We start from the raw sequence: 19,692 nt of genomic DNA, 5'->3' as shown, positions 1-19,692 counted from the left end.
TGGTTGGGTAGCGCGTTTAAGTCAAATGCGAATCCATTTGGAATGGCTATGTGTCCTAATGGCTTTTTTTTCAAGTGGTAACCCTGAAGATCCCAGCCTGTTCGCGCTAGTAACAGCTGTATTTTCTACAAAAAAAATATATATATATATTTCAGTACCAAACAGAACAAAACTTTTTAAAACTCTGTGAGGCAGGATCTCTTTGATTAAAAATCATGAATAGAGAATAATATTATTCAAATACCGGTTTCCTATTTACTTTGATTTTGACATTGTACGCTGCGTGAAGGTCATAAAGAATCGTTGCCAAAAGCCTTTGCATAAATAATTATTTATTTATTTCCTTGTCTTTATTTAAAATTTATTACACCGTGCGACAAAAACCGAAAAATTTCACAACACGCGAAAAAATCAATAGACATTTCTGTGGTCATATGGAATAGTAACTTAAGTCGGGAGGCCGGCCTTTGTATAATGTGCAAATAACCCATTGGGGTCAAGTCATTAAAGAACTCTTGGAAAATAAACGTAAAAGGAATAGTGTTGATGCTGGCAAGTCAATATCCTCATCTATGGTCATAAAAAAAATTTGTTTGTGGTTCAAAGAATAAACGCAGCGACGCTTTATACTAAAGCCAGCCTCCCGCATTAAGCTGCTATCCCGTATAGCCACAGATATGTACACACATTCGAAACTAGGGGCCAAATATAGTAAAACTGCATTTCTAGTTTTTCTCTGTGATGTCACACTTTTTTTAAAAAGGACTTTAAAATTTCAAGGACATGATTAATAAAAAAAAAATATTAAAAATATAGAAAAACAATATGGGAACAAAATCAAAGAGAAAACTCTGTAGAATAAAAAAAAAATATTTTTGGGTAAACAAGAACGAATAGCCTTTTAAATATTTTTTAATTTTTTTTAGCTAATAAAATTAAAAGAACGAATGCTCGTTTACCTGTTAGTCTTTAATATGTAGTTTTTTTCAAAAATTATTATTACAAATTTTTAAGAAAATTCAGAATAAAATTTCAAAAAGACATTTTTAATACCTATTCGTCCTTGTGAAATAGTGTTTATTTATTTTTCTTTTGCAATTCCCCCGTACTGTTATTCTACAATGCACTAAGTTTTTTTATAATTTTTTTAATGAATCACATCTTTGAAACTCTAAATTTCTTAAAAAAAAAAGTATTCTGACGTCAGAGAAAAAAAAACTAAAAACTCAATTTTACTATGCGGATCAGCTTGTTTCGCGAGTGTGTTGATCTTTGTTTGTGTGTGTAAAATTGTTTCGCACGGTGTTATATAATTATTATGTTTCTATATAATATGTATGTTTTTTAATAAAAAGCCTTTCTAACCAAACAAACTCTCGGCTTCTATTCACCATTTATGCCCTACTTTATAAAGCTCTGCATCTGCCTTCCTTTTTTAAGTTCAATTTTATTTGCTTGCATCCCTTTTCGCTCTTTCTACATTTTATCTTTCTCTCTGTCACTACCTTTTGCAACGTTCCTTTACAATTTAATATTTTTTGCAGAGTAGTTACTAATAAATTCCTTGTAAAACTATTCTCCGGTAAGCTTTTGCTATTTGCTCATCCAAGCTGCTAACTGCATTAAAGTGTGCATCTATGTGTGTATGCATTATTACTCCTTTAAATTTACTTGCTTTATTTTGTATAAGTATGTATGTGNTTTTCGCTCTTTCTACATTTTATCTTTCTCTCTGTCACTACCTTTTGCAATGTTCCTTTCCATTTTTTTTTTTTGCAGAGTAGTTACTAATAAATTCCTTGTAAAACTATTCTCCGGTAAGCTTTTGCTATTTGTTCATCTAAACTGCTAACTGCATTAAAGTGTGCATCTATGTGTGTATGCATTATTACTCCTTTAAATTTACTTGCTTTATTTTGTATAAGTATGTATGTGTGTATGTATGTATGTATGTATATTTGTAGCGCATAAATAGAACTTTGTGTATGCTTATAAATGCTTTACTACTTATTACAGAAACTTTTGCATGCAAGTGTATTTTTAACTGCGTACTTTTTCGCTCACCTCCCTGTAACGGTATCTGCCACTACGCATCTGTCACTTGAATTCTGTTAGACTGCCACATTGCGTCATTGCTCTACTTTGCGGACATCTGCGCTACCTCCTCCACCATCGAAGATATCTGCCTGACTTTCGGCACACTTTTTTGCTCTGCAATTTTTCTTCTGCTTTTTTGGCTCATAACTTTGCTGCGCTTTTGCCATAGTAATGCCAGATTATCTTCATTCCGCCTATTTGCTTATTTTAATAATTTTTTCTCGCGCATTGCTTGAAAATGTGATTTTTACTGCATTTGACTTTTTATGACTGTTGCCGTTATAGTTACAGTAGGGAGCAACGATTATATTCTTGCCGTTGAGTCAGCTCAACGCTCAGGCTGACTACCGACCGACTTTCTTGTGCTCATTTTATTGCTATTGGCGCGCTTTTTAATCCTTTGATGTGTGGTTCCATGTGCGTTTTATGAGATTTTTAGGTCGCGGACAGCAAATAACTGGCAACTGTTGCCACCCAGTCCAGCTTTTGGATGAATGGAGGTTTAGTATTTAATGAAGGTTAGCCGTTTAAGCAGTAAGCTTATTTACAAGCGTTGCAGCATAACGGTGACGTCACTAGAAGAGGATAGACGTGGAAGAATATGAAACTACCAACTTGCAGGCAGTATTGAAGGTTGCCTGAAACTTTGAATCTGAAGCAATAACTGAATTGTGCTGTAAATAATAAGGCCGGTGAACCCGTCTGAACATAACGCGCTTGCGGATGAGCTTAAATTTGAGTGTGCTCGGGGAGAACACAGAAGACTACCGAATAATCTCCTGGCTATTTTAAAAGGATTTGTGCCTTGAAAGAGAAACAAAATTGTTTATAAGAAGCAGGTTTTAAGTTTAACAACTAAGTAACTCGCTCGTCAAGTTGCGCTCTCGTTCTCGATGATCATTACCCATTCTGAAAGCTATCCCGCCCACCACCTTTCAGTCTCCTAAAGAATTACACATTATCTCGTATTGAAATAGTATGCGCTTCGTGTTTTTCATCTTACCTAGGCACGAGGGACAAAAAAACTCATATTCCCATTCTCGGTTGCACAAAGTTCTTGAATGATGCATACTTACCTGTGCAAGATGGGAATTAAAGAATTCATGCTTGCCCTTTTCGCAATAAAAAAAAAAAAATGGTCTGCATGTCTAACGTTCCTTTGGCTGTTTGGACTGTTCTTTTTTGCTCATCCACCAGAGTGCACGTCTTGGCATTTTCTTTGCCTTGAAGGTCTTATAACGGAGCAATTTATGTATTAAGCTCATTATCTCTGAAAGTCAGTTAGCTTGCATAACCGATTACTCAACATACTTCAGATGACTTGAAATTTTGATAGAACTTTATTTATAGTAATAAATTCAAGGTTTCCTGCCCATAAGAATATATATTGTAGATAAAATTCTATCAAAATTTCAAGTCATCTGAAGTATGTTGAGTAATCGGTTTTTATTGGTATCTTGAATAGCTCACAAAAAAAATTAATCGATCTGAAATATTATGGGTTTTTAGGTCATGAGCTCTATTGTATGTAGATAAAAGGAAATTCCAAAAAAGAAGTGAGCTCAGCTGAAGACATTTTTTTTTTTTACTTAGGAGTTCGCGAGGCAATAGAGCAGGTAATATTTCGTTAGTTTTCCTCATTTTTATATCTTTAATGAGCATGAAATAATATTATAACTTTGGTCCGACGTTTGTAAGTATCAGAATAAAAAGAGGTAGATCCATTAAAATGTATACGCATATGATGAGAACGTCGAGCTGAGTTGATTTAGCCATATCCGTCTGTCCTAAAATTTGGTAAGCGGGTCTATTTTGATATTGTATTTATCATTTGTCAGAAAAGCAAGAATCGGACCACTATAACATACAGCTCCCATACAACTGACTGTTCAGATAAAAGATTTTTCGTTATAACTCCTCCATTTATGCAGCTGGGAACATTTGCAATACTTGCACCTATTATCAACAGAATAGTTACAGTGAAAATTACAAAGATCGGGTCAAAGTCTATGCTGCATAAGCTTCATCTCCTATACCACTTATTGATAAGATACCAGTTTTTGCGATATATCTCCTTTATGTAGGAAGCTTAACCCATTAAATTGTGTTACCGGTTTACATACCGATCACACAGCAGTGAAAATCATTTAGATTGGTGCTATATAAGGTATATATGTATTTCTTACCTGTGACCTCTGCTCTTACTCTTACGTTTTTAATTAACTTTCATAACGTTTTCTGTTTATAGTCCATAAAAGACATTGAAAAAGAATTTTTAAAATTAAAGCTTTTTCATCTGCGCAATTGAAATTAATTTCAATTACCCATATAATATTAATGAATGTGTCATTGCGAGCGTACACGGCGTATAAGTAACATACTTGAGTGGATGGATGGCTGCTCGAGAAGCGGAGTAGTAAGACTGTTGTGGAAGCGGTAGTCTTCAGAGAAATTCGGATTTTCATAGTTGTTTGTTTACTTATCAAATTAATAGAATTTACTATAGCTTATATTTGTAGAAAGTTGTATTTGTAAAAATTTTTCTGACTAAAGCCACGGTTGATTGATGTCGTCAATAGCTTACTAACACTTTGATGAAGCCCACCACTTAACTAAAGTAATTAGATAAAAGTAGATATTGTTTTCATAAATATATGTATTATTTTCAACACTCTAAACCAAAAACTGCGTATTGATAAAACAGCAAAGTATTTAGTTATAACCGGGTAAGGTAACCACAACAAGCACCTTTCTGCCGAGCCTGCATGCAGATATTTTTACATGAAAAACTTAATATGAAACTATTTTACAAAACAATTACAACTACCGCATTAGTTTTATAATGGAAAGTTAATAGCCTAAACTTTGTTTGTAAAATTTTCGTTTCTACTTGTAAGTAAACATACAAAAATAATTTCCCTGAATTCTTTATGCGAAAAATTATAAAAATAAAATAAATAAATAATAAAAATTAACTAATGCGCAGACCTTAAAAGTTACTACAAACTTTGACAGCTTAGCTGCGAAAAAGCAGCAAAAGCTATGTTGAAGTTTTTATGTACATAAACGCTTCAAGGCATACAAGCTTACATACATGCATACATATGCATTTATACATATTTACATACTTATGTATATTGTATATAAAGAGCACCCTCATTTCAGTAACTACATATATATGTGTCGTTATGCCATTCCNCAAGGCATACAAGCTTACATACATGCATACATATGCATTTATACATATTTACATACTTATGTATATTGTATATAAAGAGCACCCTCATTTCAGTAACTACATATATATGTGTCGTTATGCCATTCCGAGCGGATGCGGAAGTAAAATAAATTCGCCTAATACATCCTACTTGTCGAGTTGTTGATTTGCAAAATTTTCTACAATTTCCGTTTGTTGGATGTAGTCTTGGGCTTTACTTCGTTCAGCAACCGAGCCAAATAGGTGGCATTGCCAAAAGAAGTACTGAAAACTTATGCCCCATTTTCAGAAATTTGCTAATTTGGGAAAAAGCCTTGGCAACTAGTAAATGCCAGTTAGAAATTGTTAGCAAAACGAGTAGCATTAAGAGGAAACCATTTTGCACTAACAGCTTATAAATTTGAGATAGAAAACAGTAGAAGAAAGTTAATATGTCGTTTTGTGGCGGTATCTGTGCATATGTTTCGGNGGAAAAAGCCTTGGCAACTAGTAAATGCCAGTTAGAAATTGTTAGCAAAATGAGTAGCATTAAGAGGAAACCATTTTGCACTAACAGCTTTTAAATTTGAGATAGAAAACAGTAGGGGAAAGTTAATATGTCGTTTTGTGGCGGTATCTGTGCATATGTTTAGGTGAGAGGACACCTATACATATATGTATGTTTACATAGCTGTGAGCTGATGTTAACAAAGTAAAAAGGATAATTAGCCGCAACCAAATTGAGCAACGAGCACAGTTTTTGACTTAAGCTTACAAAGCGCACCGAAAAAAAATTTACTGACTAAGCACAAATGACCTTGAAGAGTTCAAGCTGATTATTTTTAAACTAAAAGTATAATTATATCTCCAGAATAATTTATTTCGTCGCTCGTAGGGTGTAGCAAATCTCAAATTACCACAGAAGTGCCGCACATTTCATTATTCGCATCGAAGAGTAGCACATTTCAGATTCTAGATTTTCTGAAAGTATCGAAAGAATCCAGTAATAAAGCTCTCGATGTCCCGGACTAAGCAGTTTTCAAAGTGNAGTGCCGCACATTTCATTATTCGCATCGAAGAGTAGCACATTTCAGATTCTAGATTTTCTGAAAGTATCGAAAGAATCCAGTAATAAAGCTCTCGATGTCCCGGACTAAGCAGTTTTCAAAAAAGTGAAAAAAAAACTATTAAAAAAATGTCGGAGCCAAATTTAAGGTTAAGATGTATATATTGTAAAATTTCATGGCAATTATTTCGTAGAACATTTTAACCCATTAGTCATTTTTAGCCTTACTTCAAGAAACCCATCAACAAGCAAATTTAGAAGGTGGTGAGAGGATTAAAATCTTGCAGAGAATTTTTCTTCGGAAAATTTTACTAGGGTTCTTCTCAGCCAAAAACTTCTTGTCAACAAAGTAAAAGTCTCTAAAGAATTAAATCAAAAAAATCTATGCCAAGAAGGAATAACAGCCAAACTAAATTAAATTTTTTTTTTTTTAGCAAAAGGCCAAGTTTTTTTTTTGCTGCAAACAAGTATTATCGGTTATATTAGTATTGTAGTCCATTTCGCCGACTATAGGCTCAATTGAATTCGTCCACAATTTGCAAATATTGAGTGATCAAATAATAGAAGAAAAGAAGTTTTGAAAAGTATTCCTACATTTTCAGTTGTTGACCAAAGTACAGGCTTGTAAAATATAGTATAATGGGCATCTAAGTTACCATCTGTTGAGGTGTTTGACTATCACGAAATTTACTGACCATGTACGTCATGGCTAAACCAAGCTGGAAAACTACACGAAAGTTGTTTTTTGATGGTTTTTATATCACTTGCCTAAGCCACTTTTAGAGAGAATAAGAATATTTTATTTATGATCCACTAGGTGGCGCCTGCGTCGAAGTATGGGTAGAGATTATATTCCTGGTACGTACCATTGCTTCAAAATTCGGCTTTGAATACATTTCCAAAGCATATATAAAAATTTTAGTAACTTATTTATTTTCGCACAGGAATCCTCAAAGAGATCCTCTCTATAATTTCTTTACAAAAAGATAATTTTATCGTATTTGCAAACACATGTTAGGTCATAAAAAACTTCCACCGATTTCCATCATACTTATAGATAGGCACATACGTACACACATTTATTTTCCGGAAACACATAATTCCTCGTACGGTTATACAAGCGCAATAAATTTCACCGAAGCGTCATATGTTCCGACACCGAATATTGGACTAACATAAACACTTGCCAATGTAAGGACATGTGGACATGGACAAGAGTATATATGGATGTTAAGCAACGGCAATGACATGCATAATATATATATGTACATATGTATCTCTGCATATTTGGTTATCAGCTAGCACAGATTGAGTTTGGCGAAGCCGTTACAAGCTATGGCTCGAGGTGATTGTTTGCTGTGGCAAAGTAGCCATATTGGAGCGTAAAATATTCGCATGCCAATGTGCCTAAAGATATGCATACATACATATGTATGCACTAGTATGTATAAGTATGTTTGTATGCTGATTGCTACATCGCGTGCTTTGCCATTGCCAGCCGCTTGCAGTGTGACGAATTGTATGTATGTCCATTAGGGTGGGTAAATTTTTTTTTAACTATGCGCATATAGCATAGAAGGATTCTACGTGTAAGCAAATTTTCCGAAGAAACCATGGGTCTTAAATCAATTTGAAGCTTGCCAAATTGCGAAAATCTGTTGCGAAAGAAATGTGAAAGTTTTCACTTTTGTCACGCTCTCTTGTGGAAGTTTTAAGAAAAAGATAAGTGCAGAAATGGATTCCTTATACCAAAAAAAACCCTTATAGATTGCTTTTATAAAAAATTTCAGCACTTCTTTACGACACTACATCAAAATACTAAAAAATACTATTTTGGCAAATTTGGCAAACTCCAAATTGATTTTACACCCATAATTGCTTCCCAAGATTTTCTTAGAATTACACGTAGAACTCTTCGAAAATATATCTCATACAAATTGATCCGACCTAATGTCCATACCTACATACATACCCACATATGTACATACATACACACTATGTAGCTCTCCAGCTCGAGGCAGGATATCATCCATTTAGCATATTGCACTACATGCATTTGTGTTGCGTTTTTATTTTCTTGCTACTTCGTTTGCCGATTTTCCGTTGTTTTTTGTTTAAAATTTTGTATAGCATGTTATTCGTATTTAATTTATAAGCTTGTACCGCCCGTTGTCGCTGCATCTGGCTTAAATTTTTTTCTGTTGTATTTTATTCTTAAATATGCCAGTTACTACGCGTATGTTTGTAAATGTGTTTGCACATAAATTTAGGTTAATATAACATTTTTCCACACACACACACACACACACACACACGCATATGTATTTGCAATGCGAATTTAAAGCACAAATACGGCTAGTTGGTCAGGTCTGCGCGTTGCTCGTTGCATACTCTCTGGGGTCCTTCGCCACTGGGTCGCCTTTAGTGAGCTTATTTTTTATTTGTTTTTATTTATTTATCTCTTTTGTGGTTGGTGGTGCCTTTCATATACATATATCTATTTACATACATACACATATGTGGTATATATACTAGCATGTGTGAGACAGTTATTGTAGTGGCCCTTCCCTGTGAAACAGGCGATTTTTTCGAATTTAAACTGTTCAAGTTGGGCTGCTGGGATTTAATTTAGCGTAGTTAATTATCTGTAGCTTCGTAACTGTTTTCTTTAACAAAAGCAATTATATATTAAATAAGTGGTTGAGATACACATACATGCATACTCATAGAACCAACTCCAATATGAGCGTGTAAATATATCAGCGATTTTATTTTATGTTCTTAATTGTTCTATAGCTGGTGTCTATCGTTTATTTTTTTTTTTTTTTTTTATTTTTACCTTCAGTTTATTCTCTATTCGATATTATGTTCTTTCTTTCTTTTATAAGTGGGTTAATTGGTGCACCTAAAGTTCCTAACTGTTACTCTCTATTGGCTTTAAATCCTTTTTTCACTTTCAACTAAACCAAGAATCAAATCAAATTTATTCACCAAATAAATGTAAAAATTAAAAAACTTCGCACTAAATTCATTATTTGCAAAATATTTTCAGTACCCATTGTTGAATTTTGTTTAATAAAGACTTCGTTTTTTGTTTCTTTTTTCCACGTTTTTTGTTCGTTGTTTTTTGGTTTTTCGTGTAAAAACTTTTTGTTTGATTTTTGTTTTGAAATTTGTAATTTTTGTACAAAAAAAAAAAACATTCACCAAAACACCATAAAATGTGTATACTGTACAAAAATTCGAACTCGAAGAATGCCCAAAACCCCTGTCTGATGGAGACAACACAAACGGCAGGCCCGCAGGAAGGTCCACCACCACTACCACCACCATCACAACCACAAGTACTATTACTACCTCTACTACTACTACCACTACCACTACTTTAAGTACCACTACAAATGCCAGCACTGCTGCCAGTGCTGTTAGCCACCAAACCGCCACAACAAAAACAAATGTTTCTGCATTTGTTGGCCAAACAATCGAGGCTAGTAATAAATGCAACATAGCAACAAAGTCAACAATTGCATTTGCTGAAACAAATACACACACTACAGTACCCACACCCATACATACGAACTCACTGTTACGCCCTACAAAGACTGCCAAAGCGTTGGCCGGGCAATTGACACCGCAACGAAGTGACACGACCGACGCACAAAAAGCGACAGCGACAGCGACAGCGACAGAGACAGCGGCGTGCGAGAGCAACAAACCTAATAATATTGCCGCCCCAAACGCAACAACGACATCATCAACAGCATCTACAAAAGCACATACTGGCTCAGTAGCACTCAAACCTATACTCAAGTGCCATGATAGCAGCACTAAGACGACCGACACGGCGTATGAGCAACAAGCAATTACTATGTCGCCAGTACAACGCGCCAAATTGCAACTGAATATGGCGGCACTTAAGGCAAAAGCACCGACGACGATGCGAGACGCAACAATGGCTGATATGCCTGATGAAGTGCCCATACTGCCGAAGAAGCCGGCGCCGAAATCACCGCAAATTACCACTTACACACCCGTCTACACGACAAAGACGCTCACAGCGTCACCGCCGAAGACATATGAAAATGTGGAATTCATTGCCAGCCGAGTAGTCGGGGATGTTACAGCAGATACCGAAGTGGCAAGTCATACATCAGCCATCGATGTGGAGGAAACCGTCGACGTTAAAGATAATTACACTGGTAATGATGCGACTCAGATGACAGGCGGCGATGCAAAGCTGCCGCTTCTCGTCAACCCTGTGACCGAAGCAGCGCCACCGAAGAGCATAAATGAGCAGGAGACACCAATGTTGGCGCAATTACGTGTTTATCAAAGAATACAAGAAGCTAATTTAAATGCGGAGAAGCCGAAAACAGAAGAAGTAAGTGAAGAGGGTGGGGCGGAAGAAATTGTGAGATCTCAGGTAACTCAAGCCAGCGCCGCGGATGTTATTGCTCATGAGGCCAAAGATGGAGCTGAAGATGATGACGATACGCCTGGTGAGGAATACACTGACGACGATCTCGATGAAGCTTTGGCAGAGGAGGTCGATGAGGCAGAAGCTGGAAATGAATTGGCTGCCAATGAAAAACAGATGACGCAAAGCCGAGATGAACTAACAGCAAAAACCGAAGCTCCTGCTCAAGAAACGCATGAATCGAAAAAACCAGCGGCGCCGGAATTCAAACCGACAGTCACAGACGAACCCCGCACTCCATTTATGCCCACACTGATGTTCGATGAAAGCCACTACCTGCCCATGACGCCGAAGAAGAGCGATTTGGCGCAAAGCGGAAATTTTACACTCATCAGCACGCATGACTCCACTGCGGCGGATGAGAGCCCCTATGTGGAAATGTGCAAAAATCTTATAGACGAAGACTCCAAATCCAACTATGAGATTATGTGCATAAATCCTCATGCTGGGCCAGCATTAACAAGCGCTGCAAAGCTTAAACAGTCAGTAGAACAATCCGAGCCTGTCTATATGGAATTGTGTGGTGCCAACAGCGGCATTGTCGAAGACATAAGCAGCTCAGCCGCACCACAGTTCAACCCCAACCCAGCCCCGATTCAGCCCCCGGCACCACCATTAACCGCCGATGAGCTGCATAGCTCCTCTGGTAAATCCACGCTGAAAAAGAGTAAAAAATCCGCCGATACACTAAAGAAGAAAGCGAAAAAGTCGACCACCGAACGCTCGCAATGCAAGCGCAAAGATCTGCCGGACATACTCAAGCAATCACAAGGCACAATGACGCACGTGTCTGATAGCTCCGATGCCGACGATGAGTCGACAAAGCACAGTGATCTCAAGAAAATGCGCTCGCGTACGCGCTTCAGCTTATCGGACACCTTTCGACCAGCTTCCTATTATCTGGGTGCATCCACGCCGCTTGCTGATTGCGCAGAGAGTTCGGATAGCGAGATTGTATCGCCGCCACCCATACCAGCCTCACCGCCGCCGATGGAAAACTTGAAAACAGAGGAGATATTCTCTTCCGAACACTACGATACGGTGAAAAGACGCGACAGCAGCAGCGGAAGCGCCACGAAAATCAACATCTCGTACGAACAAATACCAAAGCTGCATGCAAGCAACACTTCGCTGAATAGACAAAAGGCAGAAACAACTTTGAAGAGTAGTCGCTTGTCACTGCCCGATCAGTTCTCGAAGCACCGCAGCTCCGGCCATTTTAAAACGCCACACGCAAGTGCCCTTCTTAAACATCACGAGCGCACTCTATCCGACTCGAACTACAGCTTCCAAACTGACAACAGTTCGAACAACTCCTCCGACTTCGATTTCTATAATAAACTCAAGCAGAACTCACCATCGTACGTTGCCACGCCAGGTCGCTATCAATCCAACAGCTCCCTGCCGCAAAAGTTCGTACTGAATGCCACAACGCCCGCTGGTGATAGCAGCGAAACCGATTCGGCAGTGGAGTTCCGACACCGCCAAGGATCGGACTCCGAACTGGAACGACAAAGATCACGCCGCCCACTTTCAGAAGAGTCCATTAGTGAGATTGAATCATTGCGGGAAAAATTCGAGGAAACTTTATCTCACGATTTGGATACCTACCTGAGCCATTTGCAGTCGAACGACTTATACCTCTATCAGAACACATTATTGGACGCGCCGCTACGTATTGGCTCAACAGATTTACTAACGAAGCTTATCAAACCACCAGAGATATTCCGCAACAAGGACGACGAGCATTTTTATGGTAACATTCGCTTTGTTTCCTCCACAGATTCGTTGCAGCGATTAGGCGGCGATAATCGTGAGAACTCCGGAACGGTTGCGGGTGCAAGCTGCCAAACGCCCACCTCCAGCGGTCACGACCACGATAACTCGAAATACTACACGCCCTTGCACAGCCGGAACAACAGCAACATCTCCGACAAATCAGCGCCTTACTACTACTCCGAATTGAACAGTAGCCGCGAGTTGCTCGCTACACCCACAGCACCACTGAACAATCAGCGCGACGTGCACGCTCATGGCTCGAATATAGCGCACATTCACAATCCCATCGAAGGACATGCCATTTCTAATATAAATGTGGACTTGCTAGCCGACAAGGATCGGGCAATCGACAGCAAAAATTTGTACAAAATGAAGACGAACATCGAAAAATTGAGCTACCGCTCCGGCAAAATATTGAATGCCGCGGACATTATGCAACCCAGCACATCGGCTGCTGCCGCCTTCGTCTCATCCGCATCAGCGGGAGTCTACGATCACCAACGGCGGCATGCGCATGCCACCAAATTGAGTAATTTCCAACAGACTAACCTACTTCATACGCACACTGAACTAACGCCATCCATTTCCATGTCGCCAGCCATCAATCGCACGCCCATAGCGTCATCACAAACGCATTCCCCCTATCCTACATACAGCGCTGCCATTGGCGTTCACGTCGCCGGCGGCGGTGCCATGAAAGTCACAAATATGCAACAACAGCAGCTTAGTCGTAGTAATATTGTCGGTGTAGTGGCTCATCCGCGCCATGTTATTGCCGGTGAAGGTAGCGATATAGACATGGTGGCGTCACTTGACAGCCAACCGCCCACTAACACTAACCTCATAGCGGCACAAGCCGCCGAGCGCACGCAAACAAATAACGCAACAAAATTCTCAGTTCCAGGTGCAACAGTAACCGGTGAACTGCTGTGGGAGGAAGACACGCTGTGGCGCGAAAGTTTGCGACGCGTTTCCCAACGCCATGCGCGCTCACTTGACGACCTCGATCGCATTGCGGCCAGCCCGACAGCGTTGATGAGACGCGAACTGCATGCGGCAGATCGAACGACTAGCAAAACAAAGATCACGCGTGACGTTACCTACGTCAATGACAATGTATCACATCAGATGCGTGCCGCTTACAAACCGCGCTTGAGTGAGCCGCTCAGCCGCCCTGTGGCAAGGGGCCTGGGCGACATGCCAACGCATGCGGATGAGGACGATCGCCTCAATGAAAATGACGTGTACGTGCAGCTGTTGGCGGATCACACACCAAGTGATGATCACAACTCGGATGTGTATGAGGTGCTGCGCGCCGACAGTGGTTCCAATCTGTCGCACAAATCGGCAGAGATTGACCGCGAAACGATACGCCAATGGGACTCGATGTCCAGCGGCTTGATGAAGCATTCGGGCAGTAATAGCAACTCGGAGAATGACAACCCATGTGGCAGTGAGAGTCTGACGAGTGTTGGCAGCACAGTGCGCGCCATTATGGAGCAGCTGAATGTAAGCTGCGACGACAGCGACAATGTTGCGCATACGCCCAGTGCCACCGATGTCGAGTAAAGTGCCAATTTATCAAACAGACACCACAGAAAAAAAAAAAAAAAATGTACAAATTTTGCAAACAATAGCTTAACTTTAGTGTATATAAAAGGTCAAATGCCGGCTGTGCCGAAATGACAGCGAACAAAAAAATGCATTCTGCATTGTAAACCACCTGTTTTATGCGAGCAACAGTTGCACAGTCATACACCGAATATAATGTAGGAAATCTGTTGGCGGCGGCGGCTTTCAGCGATTCTATTGTTTACCTTGTTTGTCTGCTAATTGCATTTGCATGTATGCGAAACAAATAAGACCAGCATCAACAGTGGCTGAACAACGCAGACGATTGTGTAAATTTTGAATGCAAAACCTTAACTATTCGCGCACCGAATTTTATCGAATTTAACCAAGGGCGATATTACACTTTTGTTGTTGATTTCCCAGCGCGGTGCAAATAACTTTGAAAACAAACCAACGCAGAGTGCTAAAACGACACACAAACTGATATTGCAAGCAATTACAAGCTAACGGGCGCGCACACACACACACACACCCATACAAATTGTGGAAACCCAAACAAATATGAGTTTGTGTGTGCACCTGTCTAAATTTATTGAATTTGCACAATCAATTGAAAACAACTACAAACAAATGCACATACTTTTACACCACCAGCCACGTAAATAAGGACACACAGGCACACTTACATACATACATGCATACATATAGACAGTTACTGAAAGCACTAGACGACTGGCGCGGCGCGGCGCAACAGACACAGAGCAACAGCCGCACACTGCACGAACACTTTGAGAAATAAAAATATTTTGTTGCCTGCAATTTGCAATTACATATTGTTATTACTTTGTTGACTGTTGATTGTTGTTGTTATGGCTGTATGAACAGTTTTATTTTGTAATGGTAACAAATATGCGATAATACATAAATGCAAAAATGTTATAAGAAAACGGTAAGCAACTTTATTTTTCTATTTTACTACAAATATTTTCTCCTTCCTCTACTTCACTGTTTCCCGTTGTAAATTTTAATCCTTCAAAGCGCTTTGTTCTTTTCGCTAAAGAATTTAACTATTAAATAATCGTAAATATTATCTTCTATATTAAAAACATACCCTTATTTAGCTTTGCTAAAAGCACTAACCAACACAGGAATTATTGCTTTACTGTATACTTAATTACTACAACACAAATAACAAAAGCATTTTGCTGAAAAATAATAATTTAGCTGTAAAAAAAACCATTTACTTATTTTATAGTTGAATGTACAAATTGTAAATTTTTTCTGTGTAAAAATGTTTAACTTTATTTTTTATGAATAAGGCCATAAGTATGCAAATAATAATGCAAAATATTAATGAAGAATAAAGCGAAATCTATGTCGCTGGTTGCTAAGGAAAAAGTTGAATCTGACCAAAATTACCAAACAACTATACAGGGTGTCCTAGACCACCCGCCTATCCCCTCTAAAATGGGGATGTTTTTGTATTTTGGTGGTATTATCTACTTCCAGTTTCGACCGGAAATGGCTTAAACAGACCGGAAGTATTTTTTTTTTTTTAATTAGACACAAATGTTTTTACTACAGACTAGGATTATGATTAACATTTGTTTGAAACTAATTTCACGGCAGTGCTTTTGCAACCTCCAAATGAGCTGCGAACTTCAATTCGTCCCGGACTTCTAAATTGGACCAAAATGTGCTTTAAAAAGCAACAATAAATTAATCACAAAGTCGAGGATGCTAAATATTTCGGTACAAATACCCTCCAATTCAGAGGGAGTGGACGGGTGGTCTAGGACACCCTGCAAATGTATATGAGCTTTTAAAGTGGTATAAGTCCATTTTCTCATATGGCAAGGGTGTTAGAGGTTTGTGCCTGAATTGATTTCAAAATATTTACAAACATTAATCCATGCGTGTAATGATTCTCTATAAACGTACCAACCGCCTAATTCTGTGTTTTCTTGATAAATTATTTGTAAAGAAATTGTATTAAGTAAAAGCTCCCATCGCACACTGTGTCAGTATTTGTAAAATAAAAAGCTCTACGATCTCCACACTGATGGAAATGATTTCATTGACACATATGAAAAATATGAATTTACTTCAATTTTCATATAAAAATTTAAGATTATCGTTAATTTCTTCGTGATCCAATAATCGGATTTAATTCAAATTAGTATTTGCTTTCCTTTAAAAATTTAAAAAATTATAGAAATCGGATGACGCGTTCCAAACTTATGCGGTAACATACATAAAAAAAATACGAATTGATAACCTTTACCTTTTTGTGAAGTCGGATAAAAAGAGCTTTTCATTTCTTTCGTTCCAATTCCTGATAAATAATAAAAAATGATAAATTATAAAAAAATTTCATTTATCGAGTGCACAGAATCGGGCTGTTTTTTTGTTACAGAATAATAACTATTAAAATTGTTAAAGAATATAAACAAAATTTTAGCTCCAAATGGACTATAAGAACCAAGACAAAAGAGGATTTTAGTGCTGTTCTTGCAGACATAGGGCTGGTTTATACAACTCAACTTAACTTAGTTTAGCCATTTTTTGGACTTAAGTCAAAAGTTAGCCTATTTATATATATATATATATATATATATTTTATGGTCCGATTTGCTTCATAATTAAAACCTATGTATATTAATTGAGTAGAAAGAAATAAGTCCTAAAAAATTAGTCGTTAGGTGGGCGGGTGTCGGTTTTTATTTTTTGTTAACCACTTATTAAAGCGTTTTTGTAACTTGTTTGTTTTCAAGCTAAAGCATAATTTCATTTGTGTTAATAGTGTCTAGTGTCGAAAGAATTTTGACATCTATATATCATATCTCACAGCCTGTTGTCTCACCTTTATCCTCACGAAATGATGGAACGAGCATATATTTATGTTGCAAACATGGGTTGCCTTGTGCTTTCTTTTCGCAAAAAACGTTAAAAAACCGTAGTAGAAAATGTAGAAAATTTCTTATGAACTGCGTACTGCCTTAAAGAAATTTGACGCAAGAAAATTTCCTCGCCATTTCTTGAGCATTCTTTGTATGGAATTTTTGCTTTCCTTGAGAACTGAAAGTAAAAGTATAGCCATTGAAATTATTTTGTTGACTTTAATAACTCTGATATACACAAGTATTCGTTATCGAAGACTCACCGGAATTATAGATGACTAAAATGTATGATGCATTTGCAAAAAAAAAACATAATCCTTTATGATCGAAAAACTTACACAGCAAGGTGTATGTGAAATAAATATTTGAAATATTGACGCTGCTAAAAACGGAGTGTAAGGTGAAGCGAAAGAAACTGAGAAAAGCTTCTCTTTTAAAAATGCAGCTTAAAATTTTGATCCAAAAAAAACCAATGTGTTGGAAGAAATTCCTATGGACGCTCCGGAGGCAATTTTTACTCATATTTACCCAGATGAAAACATAAAACTACCTTCGGAATATTTTTCTAAAAATTTTCTTTGCCAAATCGTAGGTGCCACTAACCAAGCATTCAATGTTTTCGAACTCATTTTAGTGTAAATCTTACGCTGTGGCTGAGTAGTTAGAGCTGCGTGCTGCCACTTCGTATCCAAATCCATCCAAATTAAAACAAAAAAAAGCGGTCTCTCTTCGGCAGGCAATGCCAAACCTCCGAATGTATTTATGCTGGTGAAAATATTTCGTATAAAATCCTTTTGCCGTTCAGAGGCGGCGTAAAATATGCAACGAGCACTATAAGACCCCGTTCACATGATAGGCTCTAACTTGCGTTTATAATATATTTATATATTATATTATATTTGTAAAATTCTAACGCTGCGTGTAGCTTTAAAAGTTCTAGTCTTTTGTTTTTATTTCAATGTTCATAAACCACTTTGCTGTATATTAAAATTTTTTGTGCTTTTGAACGCAAATAATTTTGGTAAACTTGGTGTTTTAACGCAATTAGCAATAACAATACTAACCAACCACCGTTAATTCATCGAATTGTAATCAATCCCCATTTTTTCGGCACAAACTAACTCCAGTTCGTTCATTTATCACCAAAAAAAAAAAATACTAAAGCCAATAAGAACCGTTAACTGTTTGTGAATCTATGTAGAATTTACTTGCTACCTTAAGTATGTATGTATGTATAGCTTGCCTTCTGCTCGACGCTGAAGCATACGACCTCATACTGCTTCCACGCTCTATCCTAGTAACGTCCTTATAGAGGCTGCCTTTTTCCCACTTAGCCCCAAATATTCCACGCAACTCTTCTCTTATCTTATCTTGAGCTACTCTCGTCTTTCCTCTCCACTCACGCTATCTCTTTGCCTACTGGATTGAGAATTAAAACTCTGGCACATGCAATTTGTCATTTTGTCTTTTTTTTCTCTTTGCTCTTTTCTTCCACACATACACATACATATATACATACATGCACACGGTCCTACCACTGCCGCTGCAACTACACCATCGCTACATATATCCATATCTGTGCCATAACCAGCAGCGTCAATTTCGGTGCGGAATGTACGCAATTTACCCAAAGGCAACCTCACCGTAAAACCAGATCCTTCGGATGCACACAATCCTCTGCAGCAGCAGCAGCAGCAGCAGCAGCATCTACAACAACAAAAGCACTTAGTACAAGGCAATTATGATCAAGCGTTGGGCAAACTTACGAATTCCTACTATGGCACCGCGCACGATACGAAATACGCGAAGACAACAACACTCACGGATCGAAGTGGCAGTCATGGCATAGGAGGTGTTTATGGCAGCAGCGGACTACTTTCGGGTGGCAATAGCATATTGGCCTCCTCCACGCCATTGCATCCCAGCGTGAATGGCGGCGACTATTATGGTGGCGTTGGTAGTGCGGCTGCTGGTGGTGGCGGCTTATGGCAAGGCCAACAGCGACAACAACAACAACAACAACAATATCAAGCAGCAGCAGCAGCAGCATATCCGCTGAGACGCGTGGAGAGTCGCGCTGAAATCGATATGTTGGAACGTGAGACCAGCACACAGATGAGGGTGAGTAGTACGCGAGGCACCCACTTTAAGGGGGGATGTACCCACTTTAAGAAGAGCAAGAGTTGAAGAAGGTTTTGTGACGGCGTTTTAGCGCCTGAAATATATCGACTTGCATTGATAAATGCGACGGAAATCATTTTGCACGGCTGCAGCCAAAGTCAAATGGCTAAAGTTTGGCATTCAATAAAACAAAAAAAAAAATTGGAAATGTTGGTAAGGAATGTGTGTGTGCGTATTGGAGAACGCGACATTGAAAGAAATTCAATTTAAAGTGAACACACCAGCTATTTATTAATTTGCTGTCCGCGTTTTGCCATTTCTCTTTTGTTCCATTAATATTGCTTGGACTTTTGTGTTATTAAGTTTTGTTATTTTTAGTTTTTACTAATGTGCCAAATTTTTTTCATTTTCAATTTTATTTGCTTTAATTTCAAATACCCGCAAATATTGCAATTTCAAAAATGTTGCGCACCTGCGTCCTTTC

At 38.1% G+C, this 19,692-nt stretch overlaps 1 protein-coding gene across 2 annotated transcripts in view; it reads left to right on the top strand.

The window, feature by feature from the left end:
- The window catches only part of LOC108379392 (serine-rich adhesin for platelets-like), a 37,428-nt gene extending 18,660 nt beyond the window's left edge, over positions 1 to 18,768 (top strand). The window contains exons 4-5 of one of the 2 annotated variants that reach the window (XM_017635746.1): positions 9,614 to 15,136; positions 18,682 to 18,768. In XM_017635746.1, coding sequence (XP_017491235.1) covers positions 9,614 to 14,184 — 4,571 coding nt within the window. In that variant the 3' untranslated portion in view covers positions 14,185 to 15,136; positions 18,682 to 18,768. Of the gene's footprint in view, positions 1 to 9,613; positions 15,137 to 18,678 lie in introns of both variants that reach the window. The other variant, XM_017635738.1, reaches the window with a different exon arrangement.
- The last annotated feature ends 924 nt before the right edge of the window (positions 18,769 to 19,692 follow it).

Source organism: Rhagoletis zephyria, unplaced genomic scaffold, assembly GCF_001687245.7.
Source record: "Rhagoletis zephyria isolate East Lansing unplaced genomic scaffold, Rhagoletis_zephyria_1.1 Rzeph_scaffold_00123, whole genome shotgun sequence".
In the NCBI taxonomy this organism is placed as follows: Eukaryota; Metazoa; Arthropoda; class Insecta; order Diptera; family Tephritidae; genus Rhagoletis; species Rhagoletis zephyria.
This window is presented reverse-complemented; position numbering and strand designations above follow the sequence as displayed.